Raw genomic sequence first — 19,129 nt, forward strand, 5'->3', positions numbered from 1 at the left:
CCTGGCTCTGGGTCACTGTCCGTGTGGAGTTTGCACATTCTCCCCATGATTGCGTGGGTTTCACCCCCACAACCCAAAGCTGTGCAGGGTAGGTGGATTGGCCACTCTAAATTGCCCCTTAATTGGAAAAAATGAATTGGGTGCTCTAAATTTATTTTTTATTTTTTAAATTTTTTTATCCACAGCAAAATTCCACACAGTGCATGACAGCACAGTGGTTAGCCCAGTTGCTTCACAGCTTTGGGGTCCCAGGTTCGATTCCCAGCTTGGGTCACTGTCCTGTCTCTGCGTAGTCTGAACGTTTGCCCCGTGTGTGCGTGGGTTTCCTCCGGGTGCTCCAGTTTCCTCCCACAGTCGAAAGATGTGCAGGTTAGGTGGATTGGCCAAGATAATTGCTCTTGGTGTACAAAAAAGGTTAGGTGGGGTTACTGGGTTATGGGGATAGGGTGAAGGTGTGGGCTTAAGTGGGGTGCTCTTTCCAAGGGCCAGTGCAGACTCGAAGGATCGAATGGCCTTCTTTTGCACTGTAAATTCTATGATTCTAGCAGTGGGACCAGTAAATCTTTTTTTTTCTGGTGGTAAAATCTAGTCAGGAAACTGAAGATGAAATGAAATGAAATGAAAATCGCTTATTGTCACGAGTAGGCTTCAAATGAAGTTACTGTGAAAAGCCCCTAGTCGCCACATTCCGGCGCCTGTTCGGGGAGGCTGTTACGGGATTTCCCCTTCTCTGCTTCAAATATTGTTGTTGGATCTTTCACATTCATTCAGTGTCCTCAGCTTAACATTCATCTGAAAGACAAATAAAATAAATAATTTTTGGAAGCGAATAAGGAAGGAAAGCATGGGCAGAATTCTCCCATAAAATTTCTATGTGTGCTCTCCGGCGGAAAGTGAGGTGCAATTCCCGTTGGGTGGATGATGCAATCTAGATCACAATCCATCCACACTTAGAAACCGTTTTGGAGCCAGAGGTGATTCGCACCATTGGAACCGAAGAAGCCGACAATGCCAGATCATCTGAGGCTGGGCCCCAATCTCAGAATAGCCCTACCACCCACCAGCACTGCCAGGGTGGCATTGCCAAGGTGTCAGGTGGCAGTGCCAATGCATTGTCTGTCCGCCCATGTCCCTCACTACTCGGGTTCCAAAGGCCTCCAAGCCCATTGGCTTGGTCATAACATCTATCCAGGCAATAAAATGGTGGCTGCAAGCAGATCCTCATTGAGGAGCCCTTGGACTGTAATTTCTGAGTTTTGTCAGCTTCTTAAATGACTGAAAACAACCTACAGGCATGCTGTTTAGCCATAAAAGGTTGAAGAAGACCCCGTATAAAAAGAAAAGCAGTCAGACAGCGCATCTGGTCTTTCTAGGAAGCACTTCAGAACAAAGAAAAAGCCTCTATGAAAAAATTGCTCAAAATGAAGCACTTCCGAGTTAATGGACCGTGAAGAGCTATAAAAACAAACACAGCTAAACACTCCTTTGAAATAACCAGACAATCAAGAGGCTTGTAAAAGTTAACAGACCGTGAAATTTTATGTACAAAATGCAGTTCAGAACTTTTAGGCTTCTCAGCAAGCCAGAGGCTTGAAAAGGTTAACTGGGAATGAGATTGAATATGAAAAAAACACTTCAAAGGTTTCCTACACAACAGAGGGAAGACTTTTACCTTCACCTGACAGATGTCTGAACTTGACATACTGGGAGAGATGTCGAAAGTTTTCAAAGCTATGGAGGAAAGATGTTTACCTTTATCTGACAGCTCTTTCAAATTGACATGCTGAAAGAGAGTTTAAAGGTTTTCAAAGTGCAGAGGGGGATTTGCCACATGACTGCCATCCCCAGAAAGACTCCTGACCTGAGTCCCTCCAGTCCAAGCCCACCCCCCCAACCCCCAGCGCCCCTAAAGGACCCCACTTGGCACCCTAGCGGTAAGTATACAGAGGATGCTGACCCACTTCTTCCCCCTTGGTGTCCATAGCACCTGGTCCCAAGTGATTTGCAGCTAGGTGACTTCCTGTTTGGGGGTGGGGGGGGGGGGGGGGGGGGTTGCAAATGACTACCAGGAAGTCACAAATGTGTTTAAAATTAATGTAAATAAGTTGTGATCAGGATCTCGCCCTTTGTGATCACACCATAAAACATAGGAACGGCCATTCAGCCTCTCTAGCCTGTCCCAGCATTCAATGAGATAACGGCTGATGAGGGATTGGGATGACTCTTGCCCTCATCATTCAAGTGCCGGAAAGTTAACTTCCAGTCTGTTCGAGAGCTGCTGAACAGGTCATTAGCATGTCTCCAGAGAAGAGAGAGGGATCAAAGTGAAATTCTTCCCTCGTGCTGCCCTTTTTCAAAGCAGGATTGGTGGAACTCTTGGGCGTTGATCACTGTCCTCCTGCTTTTGGTTAAGATTGCTGTGCACGCACTGGAGGGAATTCCAAGAAAGAATAGTGGTGGGGGAGAAAAGAGAGATTATACTGAAGAAGGACTTTTTCTTGCCCTCATTAGCACCAGGGTATGTTGGTAGCTTGTATTTGAAAATTGCTTCAGGAAAGCCAGAGAAAGTATACTGCTAATGGTAGTCTTTAGAATTCAGCTGGCATGTCTTTTCAATGGCTCAGCAGGGTAGGATTCTGTGCAATGTTGAGACCTGACCAAGCAGATTATTAATAAATCATATATGTTATGCAATATGTAATTTGACTGTGCATGCCCTGAGCTATATGTGGTGCATCATTTATAAATGATATCACAGGTTATACTAAATATTTTAAACCATGCTCCAATCCTCAACGTGCCCTATTATGAGCACACTCACAACACATAGGCATAACGTGCTTGTATTTCAGTCAATATGGATGCCATGTTTCAAACCAGCACTCTAAGGGAAAGCAGCACTATTACTACCAATAACTTGATTTTCCACAGTAAGAAGTCTTACAACACCAGGTTAAAGTCCAACAGGTTTGTTACAAACACTAGCTTTCGGAGCACTGCTCCTTCCTCAGGTGAATGATGAGATATTGAAGAATGTTCCAGAAACATGTATATAGACAAATTCAAAGATGCCAGACAATGCTTAGAATGCGAGCATTTTCAGGTAATCAGGTCTTTACAGATCCAGGGATAGGGGTGACCCCAGGTTAAAGAGGTGTGAATTGTCTCAAGCCATGGCAGTTGGTAAGATTTCGCAAGTCCAGGCCAGATGGTGGGGGATGAATGTAATGCGACATGACTCCCAGGTTCCGGTTGAGGCCGTACTCATGTGTGCGGAACTTGGCTATAGGTTCTGCTCGGCGATTCTGCGTTGTCGCGCGTCCTGAAGGCCGCCTTGGAGAACGCTTACCGGGAGATCAGAGGCTGAATGCCCTTGACTGCTGAAGTGTTCCCCGACTGGAAGGGAACATTCCTGCCTGGTGATTGTTGCGCGATGTCCGTTCATTCGTTGTCGCTGCGTCTGCATGGTCTCGCCAATGTACCACGCTTCGGGACATCCTTTCCTGCAGCCTATGAGGTAGACAACGTTGGCCGAGTCGCACAAGTATGTACCGCGTACCTGGTGGGTGGTGTTCTCACGTGTAATGGTGGTATCCATGACGATGATCTGGCACGTCTTGCAGAGATGGCCATGGCAGGGTTGTGTGGTGTCGTGGTCGCTGTTCTGAAGGCTGGGTAGTTTGCTGCAAACAATGGTTTGAGGTTGTGCGGTTGTTCAAAGGTTTTCCACCTGAGAGAAGCCAATATTTTACCAGTTTGCCATGTTTCCTTCATCCCTGTCTCTGATTACTGGTACTCACTCAGTTGAAATAAAGGATGTGGACATTCTGAATACCTGATGCCATCAGTGCAGCAAATAATTCCTCCTTTCCATTTGATTGTGAGACCATTGACAGAGATCAGGACAGACAAAAAATCGTGTACACCACAAAAGAAAAACAACAATTAATACGAAACGCCAAAGTGCTTTTACATCTATATCTTTTGACTTGAGAAGAGAAGACACACTTCTGACTTTGTCACATCGTTGGTCAGAGAGGGCTCCAGTATGCACTCTATATGGTGGTAACAATAGCAAATTACATTCTCTAATAGCAATGTCATTGAAAATATTCTCTGAAAATAGTCCTTTGGACCATTCTCCAGTGAAAGTAAGTGGGAACATAGAATGGAAGATCAACTGAACATAGTGCTAGTTAAGGGGAAATATGAGCAGTTAATATTGATAAATCTATTAAAAGACAATACTGAGGATGGCACGGTTGGCAAGTGGTTAGACTGCTTGCTCACAGCAGCAGGGATGCGGGTTTGATTATGACCTTGGGTGACTCTCTGTGTGGAATTTGTACATTCTCCCTGTGTCTTCATGGGTATCCTCCGGGAGCTCCAGTTTCCTCCCGCAGTCTAAAGATGTGCAGGTCAGATGGATTGGCCATGCTAAATTGCCACTTAGTGTCCAAAGGTTAGGTGGAGTTACGGGGATATGGTGGGGGTGGGAGCTTCGGTAGGGTGCCCTTTCAGAGGGTTGGTGCAGACTCGATCGGCCAAATGGCCTTTTATGCACTGTAGGAATTCTATGATTTAACGTGGCACAAAGCACACATGCAAATTGTTCCAGCTGGGCGCAGGCTTACGTGACAGTGAGCTCCGTTTGTGCCAGTCTAAGGATGGAATATATGAGTAACCAGTTAGGGATAGAGGGGACTGGCTTTTCATCATGGAGATGGGAATTGGGAATTTTTCAGACGTTACAATCCTGCCTCAGTCCAAGCAGTGCTGCAGATGAGATTTTCATTCCTGAGGGCAGGATGCCCTGGAGTCGGGCTTGTTGTCTCCGGCGGTGGGAGGATCTAAAGGTGACCAGGTTGAACAGCCCTCTTCCGTTCGCAGAGATATCACCTCAGTTCTTCAGATCAGTGTAAAGCTCCCCCTTCAACCTTAGCCCCGCAATCCTCCTAAACACCATACCATTCACAACCCTCACCTGCCCTTCACCCCTTTACCGTCCTCAAACCCAGATGCAATTTCATCCCTTTTCCCACCAGCCTCATTTTTTAGGCTGGTTCCAGGCAGAGAACTGCAGTACCGCTTCTAGCCACTGCAGCGCTGTGCCAGGCCAGGTTGGAGAGTTGTCGGCCAATCTGATTAGCCAGCAGATCTCATGGATGGGACTTCCTTCCGAGGGTGGCTGCTCAAGTAGCGTTAAATATGCAAAGGATGGACGAGGTGACATCAAAACTTAGCTCGAGTATGCTCACCTGTATTTCAGCAAGTGCTCCCAGCACCACTTTTGGCAGGATTTACCTGACCTAAAATGGGCAGGGATTTTCCAATAAGGATCCAACTCCATTCTCCTATCCCTTCTCATATTCAAGAATAGTGATGGAGAAAAGAAAAATTGTGCCTTGTACATGCCAACCTTAGTCTTGCCCATATTTCCATTTTTCACAGTTTGATATTGTTAGATCGGAGGGAAGCAGCCACACATGGGCAGTAGTTTAGAGCACAAAGAGGTTTATAACTAGTCAATTTAGAATGAGAGCGTCTCCTTCCCCAACCTGCACCCAGGTCCGGATTTTTGTACTAGAGGGGAAGCCCCGGCCCATTATCGGGGAAGTTCATATTCCCCGGAGGGGCACGGGAAACCTGATGGTTCCTATCCGCTGACCTCCACTGGGGTGATAACAGATACCGTGCTAGCTGCTTCACCAGTGAATCCCTCAATATTTGTTGCACAGCTTTCACAGCCTGATTGACAGGAGAGATAAAGATCTCAGCGTTTTTAAAGCCAATTTGCATCTGTCAATACAGACTAGGAGAATGGAGCTTTGCTCAAGTTGGAGATAAAATTCTAGGGACTGAGAGGTGTATGGATAATAATGGAAATGGTTATGAAAATGATAACAACTGACAGCAGGAGAGAACCAGATTCAAACATACAAGGCTTAGAGGAAGGAAAATGGAAATGAGCAAATCCTATTCTTAAACGTCGCTTGGTTCAGATGAATTTTCTCTTCAGAATAATACTATTGCATTTATTCGGCAACAAATTTAGAAAAGTTATGTATTTTTTCATTTTGCATGTCCGTAGTCACAGAGCAAAGTTATAGCTTTGTCAATGGCTAGTTGCAGTTCTTTAATCCCAACTTCAAGTTTAGCCAGTTAACACTCCTCGGCGTTTAGAGTAATTGTTCAGACTGCACCACACCTGGAGCCTGGATGGTTTTGGTGACCCCAATGATGTTGGTTGGCTGCACAGAACTTTGGCCATGTCCGGGTACAGTTAAAAGGATCCACTGTCGCTGCAGGAGATCAAAGTCAGCGTGCCAAGAAGTAGGGACTGCAATGAGAAAGTGGCCGCTTTACTGAGGATGTTATTGCAGATTTTAATATTTCCTATATCATGATGAGTTGCTATCTGTTCATAAGGGTTCTATCATGAGTGACGCTGAGATAAACAGGATGTGGATCATTCTTCAGTCTCTGGCCATTCGGGGTGTGATTCATTACCCTCTGAGCCCCTTGTATTTTGAAGGTGGAATGTGCAAGAGACGGTTTTCCTTTGGAAAAGTAAAGCTTTGTAAAACACAACCACCTTGGATTGATTGATTGATCTATTGTCACGTACTGAAGTACAGTGAAAAGTATTTTTCTGTGACCAAAGGAACGTATACAGTACGTACATAGTGGACAAAAAGAATAATCGACAGAGTACATTGACAAATTGTGCATCGACAAATAGTGATTGGTAACAGTGCGGATCAAGGGCCAAGCAAAGCAAATATATGAGCAAGAGCAGTGAAGGGCATAGTGAATTGTGTTCTTGCAGGTAACAGATTAGTCTGAGGGAGAGTCGTTGAGGAGTCTAGTAGCTGTGGGGATGTGCTGTTCCTATGTCTGGATTTGCGGGGCTTCAGACTTCTGTATCTTCTGCCTGATGCGAGTTATGTTTAGCTAACTTTCTGGATTTTCTAAAGATATCAATACAATAGTGGACAAGAAATTGACGTTGGCTGTGTATGCAGATTTAAAAAAGACATTTAACATGATTTCAGATCAACTATTAAGAGTTAAGCATTTGAGGATAAAGTGCTAGGTTATAAAATAAAATGATGCAGTCATAGGAAATAGAAAGTGGTCATCAAAATACACTTTCAAAACTGTAAACATAGAACATACATACAGTGCAGAAGGAGGCCATTTGGCCCATCGAGTCTGCACCGACCCACTTAAGCCCTCACTTACACCCTATCCCGTAATCCAATAACACCTCCTAACCTTTTTGGCCTCTGAGGGCAATTTATCATGGCCAATCCACCTAACCTGCATGTCTTTCGACTGTGGGAGGAAACCGGAGCACCCGGAGGAAACCCACGCAGGCACGGGGAGAACGTGCAGACTCTGTGACCCAGCGGGGAATCGAACCTGGGACCCTGGCACAGTGCTAGCCACTTGTGCTACCGTGCTGCCCAGTAAAGAAAATATTTGCGGACTACTTCAGGGATTGGTCTTCTGACCCTTACTTGGAAAAGATCGTGAAATCCAAATCTCTTGGTTTGTAGATAATGCTAAAAGTGCAGACAGAGCAAATGGTAAGGCATTAATGCAATCATATATAGGAGTATTATAAAAAAACACACAGCATATTTGATTGCATTAGAAGTGGGATAGAATAGAAATCAACAGAGATGATTATGTTACTGTATAAGAGGCTATCCGATCTAACCTGAAGTGGTGTGTAGTAAATACTAACCATTCTATCAAGTAAATAACTGGAATTGGTCTTGAATCAAATTTCTGAAGAGATTTTTGAAAATTGACTTCGTTGGAAAAAAAGAAATATTGAGGTAATCTAATTAATAACATCTTTTGTACAAAGGAAATTGAATCCGAGCAAAGGTTTTTGTGAATAAATGCCAGAAAATGGATTATTCAAAAACAGATGATGAAACAGAACAGTTTGATGCATTCATGTAAATAAATCCATTCTCATATCCATCTGTTAAAGATCAACCAACCGGACAACCACACTGAACAATTACAGAACAAATTTGTTTCTGGATAATTAGTGAACCAAAATCCTGCTGGAAATTAGGAGTATTTAATTTGTTACACCAGCCCCAAGGAGGGTGCATGGAGTAATGTCATTTTTGTCAAAAATCTGTGCATTCAGTAGTTGAATGCGATGAGCAACAGAACCACGTGATATCCGATTCACTGAAGACGTTGTTTGAAGCTCAGGCCTTGCATAATCCAGCCAAAACCTTTGCCACTCCAGCAGCTAACTTACTGAGAAATAGATATTTCTGTTCACCGCAACCTGTACTGACGTCTGCAGGTTCTGGCTGGCCAGGAATCTCCCCCGCTCTTACCACTCACCGAAGGCGTATTTGAAGGATTTACAGGTTGATAATCAACACGTTTAATCACTTTATTAGTGCACCTTCCATGGTTATTAAGTCCCAGAGTATGACTGAAACCCAGAGCTTCAGGCTCGGAGGCAAGGATCCTAACCACTGCACCGCAAGATCTCCAGTAATGAACTGTACAACTTCAAAAGCAAATGATCGAATCTCAGTGAATATTCAGGTTTTCGTGTTGATATTGCAGTTTTTTCAGTAACTGCAGGATTAATTATACAATTCACCTGAAAATGGTGACTGCATGTTTTCCAGAAGACTGGTAAGCTCCTGCTCATAGTATCTCATTACCAGGAAGACACTGGCCAATTGGTTTCCCACCATTACTAAGTTTAGTTCCTCAATATTAGGGTTTGATGTATTAGGCAGGTTGGTTCGACGTGGACTGCACTTGATGCAGTGTGGCGAGAGACAGACCTCTAACACTGGAGAAGATCCAACTCTATTTTATTCAACGACATACCAAATATACATGCTTAGCTGTGGGTTGACACTATACTGAACTGACTGGAGACCTGGTACTAGCCTGACCAGACTTACTAGCTACCGCATGGTGTTTGCACTGGCTAGCTCGTGGACTCTGACATCTCAGTGGCTGCGTCCAGAGAGAGCGGGAAACCTAGTGCCCTCTGGCTTTATAGTGGTAGTGTCCTATCTGGTGATTGGCTGCACTGTGCTGTGTGCTTACTGGTCATCCTGTGTGTCAATCACTGCCTGTCTGCACTCCATTATATACAGGAGTGGATAATATTACAGGGTTAGAGGAGCAGATTTATTCTCCCAAATCGCCGATGGGGTTTCCTATCTTTACAAACCTTTTATCCATCATCAGCAAATTGGGCACCTTAAGGTCTCTGTGAATATGCACACTTGTTAAAATAACAACTGACTTTCTATAAATCAAGTCAAACAACTGGCTAATATCTTCTGTGTCCAATCAGCTCGAGACTTTGCGCAGTGGTTAAATGGGAGGTGATTTCTGGGCGAGGGCTTCTCTCAAATTCATCTGAACTTATTTATCATATTAAGCTTCAAAGTTTTCGAAGACTTGAGTAATGAACTTAACATACGAATCTGTGATGTAGAATTGGAGTGTTTCTTATTGAGTTTCACTATTTATCTTCAGAAGTAGTCTTGTCACCCTTGAAGGCTAACTGCTGTAATAGATTTCAGAGTGCTGGTGGATTGGCCTTGAAGAGAATGCAATAACGTTACCAGCTCAGTAAGCAAACTGAACATTTCTGAACTCAGTGACACATAATGGCTGCTCTGGGGTTGTGCACCTGGAAATTGGTGTGGGCCGTATTGGAGCAAGAATGCTCAGTCTGTGAAAAATGCACCAGAATCTGGAGGCCCTGAAATCGGGCAACCAGTCTAATTTAGTTAATTACAAAGAGCTGCTGCCACAGTTGTGTCTCCATAGGCAGCTCCTCACTTCACCCTGCTCCATTTCTGATGAGATGCATTAGATAAGTCCAGATGGTGATGGACTTTGTGAAGTCAGAACAAATCAGGCCATGTAGGGATGTCATCACTTGTGAGGACGAGGTTCTGCTGTGGGGTTGCAAAATGAATGTGCCATGCCCAGGGGGGGGAGGGCAGTCTCTGCTCCAAGAATTGCACCAGCGGTCACCCTGGTCAGTCCAAGATGAAGGTGCTGGCCAGGGGTTACATTTGGTGATTAGGGATCGACAAGGTGATCGACAGTATGGTCAATCGATGCAAACAGTTTCAAACTCAACACGACCTTCCACCTGTGGCAAATTTGCACCCATGGGAATGGCGGGGGAGCCCATGGACAAGGCTCCACATCGTCTTTGCAGGTCCCCTTTTGGGTATGATATTTTTGATTGTGGTGGACGCCTACTAGAAGTGGCTGGATGTTTATCCTATGTGTTCAACCACTGCGGCAGCCACCGCAGACAAGCTGCATCAAATCTTTGGCAGTCACAGCCTACCCGAGTTACTACCTTCACAACCAATGACTTTCAATTCTTTGTTAAGTCCAGTGGAATCCAGCACACGAGGACAGCCCCCTACCACCCTGCTTCAAATGGGCTGGCTAAAAGAACTGTCCAAAGTTTCAAAGCATCAATTATAAAATAAACTAACTGGCTCTCATACAATTAAACCCCGTTTACCACCACTGAAGTCACCCCGGCTGAGTTGTTAATGGGCAGATATCTCAGGAACAGACTTGACCACATTTTTCCAAGTTTGTCAAGGAGGGTGGAGGCTAAGCAAGCCTCACAGAAAGGCCACCACAACACAGCCAAGAAGGACAGGCTGTTTCAAACAGACCATTTAGTTTACTGCGGAACTTTGGTAGAGGACACAGAATTGTTACACGGGAAGGTTGATGCCAGGCCTGGGCACTGTCATCCCTAAAAATGGGTGGGTGGACTCTATCCCAGCTACTAGTTTACCATTTGCCAAGTTGGCGGTGTTAGAACCAAAATATTCTCAAGGATAATCATCAGGGGCCACAGAAGGAGTTTGAATGGTAGTCAGTACTGCCCTAATTTGGACTCTACCAATTTGCCTGCCCTTGCTGTAGACTTGGATGCCTCCAATCTGGAAGCGTCAGTTGCCAAGATGAGAGATTCAACAAGAGTTAGGAAGTCACCTGAAAGACTTAGCTTACCAACTGTGCTTTAAGTTCCCTTACTGTAATTCTCTTTGTCTGTATATAATTGTAAATAAGAGTTTTTCTGCTTTTGAATTTCAGGGATCTGTGAGGGAACCTAAGGGGGGAGGAATGTGGTAGCGTGGTCCCTTCAAGGAGTGATCCTTCATGGTCCACCTGAATGGCCTGGAGCCTATGGGGACAGAGCATGTGAACATTAGCCTATCAGGTGTTTGGGCACAGACCAGGATGTTGGTGTTTGGTCAGAGTTAGCTTGGGAGTTCACGGGACTAGATCTGTGTCGAAGTTGTGCTGTTCTGTAGATAAAGTTCGTCTTCGTTAAATAAATCACTGTTGTGATTTAATGTTGCCTCACCGGTTGCCTCGCAATACAACAGCCCTTAATCAAATTACATTTTCATGAGATTATTGACCTCCAACCACCATAACCATCTTCCTTTGTGCCAGGTATGAGTCCAAGCAATGGAGAGATTTGCACCTGATTCCCATTGACTCCAGTTTAGCTAGTACTCCTTGATGCCAAGAGAAGGATGATGATTGCTTTCGGAACTGTGAATGGCTTTACAAAAGCCATTGAAATTTTGGCAAGTGTGAGCACAAAGCCAAAACTACTACATTTTCTCCACACTGCTCCAACACATCTAAGAAAACAGTGTTAGTAAGGGAACGGTCAACAGACTGGAAAGCCTTATTCAGTTGCACCTGGGTTGTGCTGATCAACAGTTTTTTGTCGCTACTTTCCAGAGAAGAAGTTTTAGATTTTGAAAGAGAAGAGCTGGTGGAAAATCCTTTCATATTTGAGACCCCAGAGTCAATTATTAACTTACAGCTGACTCCAAATGAAGAGACTGAACTTCTGCGCCCCACCTGCGACAGAACATTAAAAACATACCAAAGTCCATGAGGATGTTAGCATTGTGGAGTAGCATCTCCGAGGAGTATCCAGTGCTGAGGAAAACAAGTGTTTTGTTGCTATTGCTCTTCACAACAACCTACATGTGTGAGGTTGGATTTTCCATCCTCACAAAGATGAAGACAACACAAAGGAACTGGCTATACTCTGAACCTGATATGCAAATTGCCCTCTCCTCCTGTGAACCTGATTGGAGTGAGATCGTGAAGATATGTGAAAATGGTGTCTTGCGAAGGTCAGCCGACGTGGGTCGTCAAGGTCAGTTGGTTGGTAAAAGTGGATCCTGGGAAAAATAGTTTGAAAAACACTGGGCTAGATCAGCTATAATATATCTCCCATGAGGGAATGGGCTGCCACCATTCAATATCAGAAAATAATGACCACTTGATGAAGGTTGACTGGCCTCCATGGAATTTTACCTACCAAGACTTCAAAGTATTTAATATTTCTAAGAGGGGGAAGAAAATTACATTTGTGGATCAGTACCAAGAAGATGTCTCCTAACTATTTTTCTTACCGGGGATAGGATTGCACCTACATGGATGGATTGAAGCAACTGCAAATTCCCCTCCAAAACACACACTTGGAACTATATTGCTATTTCTTCATTGTCACTGGGTCAAAATTCTGGTACTCCCTCCCTAACGGCAATGTGGATGTACCTACACTACATGGACTGCAGAGGTTCAAGAAGATGGCTTATCACCACCGTCTCAAAGGCAATTGGAGACGGGCAATATATGCTAGCCTAATCAGTAATGCCCATGTCCCATGAAACAATACAAGAGAAGAGACGGGCACAAGACAGGTTGAGAGCAGAAGAGAGGCATTCCAAATTGAAAGGGGTTTTTGCAGTGCAGATAGGGAGAAACTGTTCCCATTCGCAGAGGGTCGCAAATCAAAGGATATTAATATTAGGTGAATGCAAAAGTACCAATGGAGATGTAAGCAAAAATTATTTTATGTATCCTTGGTTAGGATCTGGATGCATTGCTTAAGTGGATGGTAGAGGCAGATTCAATCATGGATTTCAAAATGGAATTGTATAAGCAACTGAAGAGAAAATATTTGTAGGGTTATGGGGGAAAGGGCTTGAAAGTGGAACTAGCTGATTTGCTCATACAGAGAACTGGCATGGATATGAAAGGCTGAAATACCTCTATGTATGCCAAAACCATTCTATGATTTATTATGTCCGAACCACTTGAATGAAGCCCTCAAGCAATGAATGCCAAAGATGCTTTGTTGATGTTTACTGGAAGTAGGATAGTCGGGAATAAAGCAGCTCAGGTGCTGAGCCAATTGGGAGGTCGCCTCTAAGTGGCGAAGGCTGATTACAGAGGCAGATGTGCAGGCTGGCAGTGGTCTTGGTATTTTTGTGGAGACAGTCAGAGCTGTTCAACTGTTGGAAATGTTCTGTATTATTTACCAATCTCACCCCTCCATTGCTTAAAATCCAAGTTCAAATAAATTCTATCAAATTACCTCTCTGCTCTGGCAAAAATAGCACATGTTTTTACTTTTTGCTTGGCTTGTTGTATAAATGTAACATCTCTTAAAACATGAAATGGCTCGGCAGACCCTGTTTGTCCATCTTAGTTAGCAAATCAAAAGCACAATGTTGTGATGTTGATTTGCTGATCGATGGAATACTGGTAAACTAAAGCTGCTCAATTTCACCACCTAGTGGTGTAGACAACAAGACATGGAAACTTGAACAATTTTAATTCTTCACATACTGCCTATGTATTTAATATGAGAATTTTAACCACGCATTTGGCAAACTTTCCTATTCGTCTTATCAAGTTGAAATGTTAAAGGAGTGTCAACAAATCCGCACATGCCTCACTATAGATTGGAACATGATAAGCTTGCCATAGATGTATGAGCCTGCTGGAGCTTTTTCTTCTTAATAGTTACACCTGATACCTTTAATCCAGACCAATAAAGTTGATCATGCAATGCATGATTGCTGTTGTGATGGCTTTTCAGTAGTAAAGAATAATTATTGTCAAATTATTCACTATTTCTTTTGTAATATTTCCCATTCACCAGTTGGATAAACTGCAACGTTTATTTGCATTTAACTACAGTGCAGAAGCTTGTAACCTCAACAGAAACCCACACTTACTAGGGTCACTGATTGGTTATCCGGGCCACTTGGCCTCTTGGCAGATCGTCCCTTGAAGGGGGCAAACACCACAGGCGCGATCTAACAGAAAAGTTTCTAAGTGTCATTTGTAGTAGGTTTTGCTGGGAGTTTCTCCCCAACTCTGCCGGCGAGTTCCCCACCATCATCTAACCGCACTGTGTCACTTTTCCAGTCCCGAGGAGTTTCACACTGGGCTAGCCCAGACTTTGGGTGGTATTGACTGGCTATTCACATGGGCTGTGATATTCTGGTCCCATGCCAGCACACTGGTTTCCCGGCAATACAGGGTGCAGTCACTGGGAAATCCCGTTGACAGTGGCGTGGTGGGTAAATCTTGCTGGCTGGCCACCTCCTCCGCCGCTGAAAAACATGGGGCGGGTTGGTAGGTAAATCGCGTCTTTTAAATTATTTTCATCACGGTGGCACAGTGGTTAGCACTGCTGCCTCACAGTGCCAGAGACCCGGGTTCGATTCCGACCTCGGGTGACTGTCTGTAGTGTTTGCACATTCTTCCAGTGTCTGCGTAGGTTTCCTCCGGGTGCTCTGGTTTCCTCCCACAGTCCAAAGATGTGCAGGTAAGGTCATGCTAAATTTCCCCTACCATAGGTGGGGTTGTGGGTATAGGGTGGAGGGATTGGGCCGAGGTGGGTACTCTTTCAGAGGGTCAGTGCAGACTCGATGGGCTGAATGGCCTCTTTCTGCACTGTACGGATTCCACCTCGGGGCCTTTGATGGCCTGGTAGACCTCACCGGGTGCTTTCCGGCTGGGGTCTCTCTGGGGAGGCCAATAGATGCCGGAAGATCGATAGATCCCGGGTCAGCATGCCTAAGCGGGTTTTAAAGCTACTAAGGTGTGCGAGGTATGGCCCCGCCATTGTGGTTCCTGATCACGATGCCTTGAGAGGTCTGGTAGATCTCGCGACATGTACTGGCTGTTGGGAAGCCCAGGAAGGCCTCTCCTGGCATCTACCAGCTGCGTCGTGCTCTCGTGTGGTCGGTAGATCGCGCCCCACAGCTTTATACTTTTTTATTTCTTTTAATGCGAATAGTGCAAACAGGGCCATTATCAGATAATGCTGGCTGACTGACTGCCTTCCATTGAAGCAAATAATAAGACTGTATTTCATTAACCCTGCTTCAATCCCCTCCTCGGCAAAAATCTGAGACACGTCGAGTAGACCAGGCTATTACATAAGATCACTTTAGTGTGAAATGCACCTTTGTGTTATTTCAAAGTAGGGAGCAGAATACAAGACAATCATTGGTGAGTAATATCGAAATACTGCCCGCTAAAAGTTGCCTATTAAATATGAACTTTGAACAGCATTTTTGATATTAAAATACAAGTTGCGATATTAGAATGAAAATGCAGTAATGTGAAATTTATCTGTTTTAGCAAGGTGATAAACCTTCAAAATAATAAAGATATGATGGTAATTAGCTTTGTGTCAGTCCCGTAATCTTAATCTTTGAATCACATTGGCATCAAATACTCTTGCCTCCAAAGCATAGAATTAGCACACTGTCAACATTAATTGATGGATTTTAAATTATGACAACTCTGGGATTTTCCATCATATGGTACAATATGTGAAGCCAAACAAAGCCAACCTTAATAAAAGCAAATTACTGCTGGCATCTGAAATCAAAAGAGAAAATGCTGTAAAATCTCAGCAGGTCTGGTAGCATCTGTAAGGAGAGACCTTTAAGGAAAACTAACCTTAATGTCTTCAATGGGCGAACGTTTACTCGTGCGTTGAGCAACCAGAGGATAACAATTGCTGTTGACAGTGCTACCTTATCAACATTGCTGGCATCAAATTCCTCTCTGCTATTTCAGCAAGAATGACGCCCAAATCCCATGAATAATTTTTTTTAAAGTGACATTAAATTAGCAGAGAAAAGAATCTGAAGTAAGTGATTTAACTGCTGACACAATCTAAAATGGCTCCTGTTTGCCCACCTCAGACTGGCATGAAGCAATTGTAATTTCTACCCTACGTTTCTATGATTTAGCAGCACTTTACGAATAGAATTGGCCATTTCTTTCTGCCAAATCTGAACCTGTAGTTAAAAGTCAGTTATCAAAATTAATCCCTTGATGTTGTTAATTAAATAGTGAATTGATTGTCAGTGTTTGCTGGGATATTATGCATGGCTGTTTCAATTGAATGTAGCTCCACTACTTAGGACAGAGCAAATCAGGTTAGGCTTCAGGTTCCAAAGCAGCAATTCCTACTGGATGTGTGTGTAGGTAAGAACATGATCTGGGCCGGGATTCTCCACTACCCGGAGAGGCGGGGGATCCCGGCGTACTGGAGTGGCGAGAACCACTCCGGCGTCGGGCCTCCCCAAAAGGTGCGGAATTCTCTGCACCTTTAGGGGCTAGGCCCATGCCGGAGTGGTTGGCGCCCCGCCGACTGGCGCCAATGGCCTTTGGCGCCCCACTGACCAGCGCCACGGCTGGCCGAAAGGCTTTCGCCGGTCGGCGTGAGTCCGCGCATGCGCCGGAGCATCAGCGGCCGCTGACATCACCCCAGCGCATGCGCGGTGGAGGGGGTCTCTTCCGCCTCCGCCATGGCGGAGGCCGTGGTGGCGGCGGAAGAAAAAGAGTGGCACCACGGCACAGGCCCGCCCGCCGATCGGTGGGCCCCGATCGTGGGCCAGGCCACCGTGGGGGCACCCTCCCCGGGGTCAGATCGCCCCACCAGGACCCCGGGGCCGGCTCCCGCCGCCGGCACCAGAGGTGGTTTAAACCACGTCGGCGGGAGTGGCCTGACAGCGGCGGGACTTCGCCCATCACGGGCCGGAGAATCGCCGCGGGGAGCCCGCCGACCGGCGCGGCGTGATTCCCGCCCCCGACGATTCCCGGCTGGCGGAGAATTCCGGCTACAGCGGCGGCGGGATTTACGCTGGCCCCGGGCGATTCTCCGACCCTGCGGGGGTCGGAGAATTCCGCCCCTGATGTCTCATAGCTCACTGATACTCATTGGGTGGAACTTTCCCCAAAAACGGCAAAGTATCAGGTTCTGACTGATAACCGGCATGTTTCACCAGATTTTCTCTCCCGGTCTTCTGACACTTTGTCAAAAAAAAAGCTGGGGGACGTAATTTGTGGCATCACTCTGGCAGGGCAGAGCCTCATAGACGTGAGTAAGCTTAGCTCTACAGAGATCTCAAAATGATAATAAAGGACACCACCCACTCCTAGGTAACATTGTCTGCATCGGAACTTTAGTGCATGCCCTCGTGCACCACCTCCCCCCCCCCCCCCCCCCAACAATATTGGCGGCATTGGAGCTTAGTGGAAGCCCCTCCCTCCCATGTTAGCACTGTCAGGCTGTCAGGGGCAGTGCCCAGGGCCGGCCCAAGGTACCGGCAACTCGGGCAGTCGCCCAGGGTGCCATGTGTTAGGGGGCGCCAGAGACTCGGGTCCCGCGCATGCGCAGTTGGGCCGATGCCAACCAGCGCATGCGCGGTGGCCGCCCTCCCCAGGGTGGCCCCCTCCGCCCCCCCCCTCCGTCCCCGCCCCTCCGTCCGCCCCCCGCTCCCCCCCACCTCCGGCTCTGCCCCCCCCTTCGGCCGCCCCTCCGTCCGCCCCGGCCCCGGCCCCGCCCTGCCCCCCCGCCTCGGCCCCGCCTTGGCCCCGCCCCCTCGGCCCCCCCCCCCTGCCCCCCCCCCCTTGGCCCCGCCCCCTGTCACCCTCGGCCCCACTCCCCTCGGCCCCGCCCCCCTCCTCGGCCGTGGCCCCCGAAGGGCGCTGAAGTTCAGCATGCCCGGGGCGCCAGCAACCCTAGGGCCGGCGCTGGCAGTGCCCTGCCATGTCCCTACCAACCCGGGGATTAGACTGGCCTCTGTGCCCCGGCATGATCATCTCAACTACTGGAGAAGAGTAGTTCCCGCTGGTGTGGTGTCACGCTGGTTGGGGGGGAGGGGGGGGGGGCAGTTGCAGTGGGGAGCATATGATATCCCTGGAAAATACAGCGCACTTAAATGTTTTGAGATAGATGGTTATCGGGCGCGAACCTGATTATGTTGCCTGGAGAGGGGGGGAAGATCGCAATCTGAGATCTCCCCGGCACAGATCTCTTTATGGCACTCTTGCGAGCGTAGCAGCCTTGGCAGGATTTGCCCTGTGGCAAACAGTCTCAGAAAAGTCCCCCAGCACCACCACCACCATCTATCTTTGTTTAGGTAACGGATTTTTCTTTAGCCAAATTAAGACCTTGAGAAGACTAAGAATCCCAGCTATCATCTGGTTGTTGAAGGGCGAATGGCTTTAATACCCTGTCTACCCGGGCAGCACAGTAGCACAAGTCGCCAGGGTCCCAGGTTCGATTGCCCACTGGGTCAATGACTGTGAGGAGTCTGCACGTTCTCCCCGTGTCTGCGTGGGTTTCCTTCGGGTGCTCTGGTTACCTCCCACAGTGCAAAGACGTGCAGGTTAGGTGGATTGGCCATGCTAAATTGCCCTTAGTGTCCAAAACAGTTAGGAGGTGTTATTGAATTACGGGGATAGGGTGGAAGTGAGGGCTTAAGTGAGTCGGTGCAGACTCGATGGGCCAAATGGCCTCCTTCTGCACTGCATGTTCTATGTTCTAAAAGACAGACAGATTTGTTAACCATAAAATCTAAACTTGTTATTTAACGCAGCGTATGTATATTTCCACAGACTGAACAGTTTGTACATGCTTTTGAAGACCAGTTGCTGAGAAGTGCTCTCTTAGCTCTACACAAGGCACGTCCAAGTTACATCAACAAAAGGCACTCCAACCTTATCCACAATCCAGATGACACGGAGAAACAGTGTGAAAACAATGAGCGCAGGTCGAGCAAAGATTCAATACCTCACCATGCTGAATATGATGAGGAAGATTGGGCAAGTGATATCTCGAGAACTTTTGCATTATGACTAGCTGAAGTGTTAACCTTGCTTACAGTATCCCATCCATTTTCTATTTTCTTTAATTAGTTATTTAGTAGCACACAAGTAAATT

The 19,129-nt window shown here is 46.3% G+C and overlaps 1 protein-coding gene across 7 annotated transcripts in view; it reads left to right on the top strand.

Moving 5' to 3' along the window:
- Positions 1 to 19,129, top strand: part of inpp4b (inositol polyphosphate-4-phosphatase type II B) — a 1,043,608-nt gene that overhangs the window by 913,738 nt on the left and 110,741 nt on the right. For all 7 annotated transcript variants that reach the window (XM_038792440.1, XM_038792442.1, XM_038792441.1 and 4 more), the window contains one exon: positions 18,805 to 19,011. In XM_038792440.1, the coding sequence (XP_038648368.1) occupies positions 18,805 to 19,011 (207 nt within the window). The remainder of the gene's footprint in view (positions 1 to 18,804; positions 19,012 to 19,129) is intronic.

The sequence above is a fragment of the Scyliorhinus canicula genome, chromosome 3, assembly GCF_902713615.1.
Source record: "Scyliorhinus canicula chromosome 3, sScyCan1.1, whole genome shotgun sequence".
Lineage (NCBI taxonomy): Eukaryota > Metazoa > Chordata > Chondrichthyes > Carcharhiniformes > Scyliorhinidae > Scyliorhinus > Scyliorhinus canicula.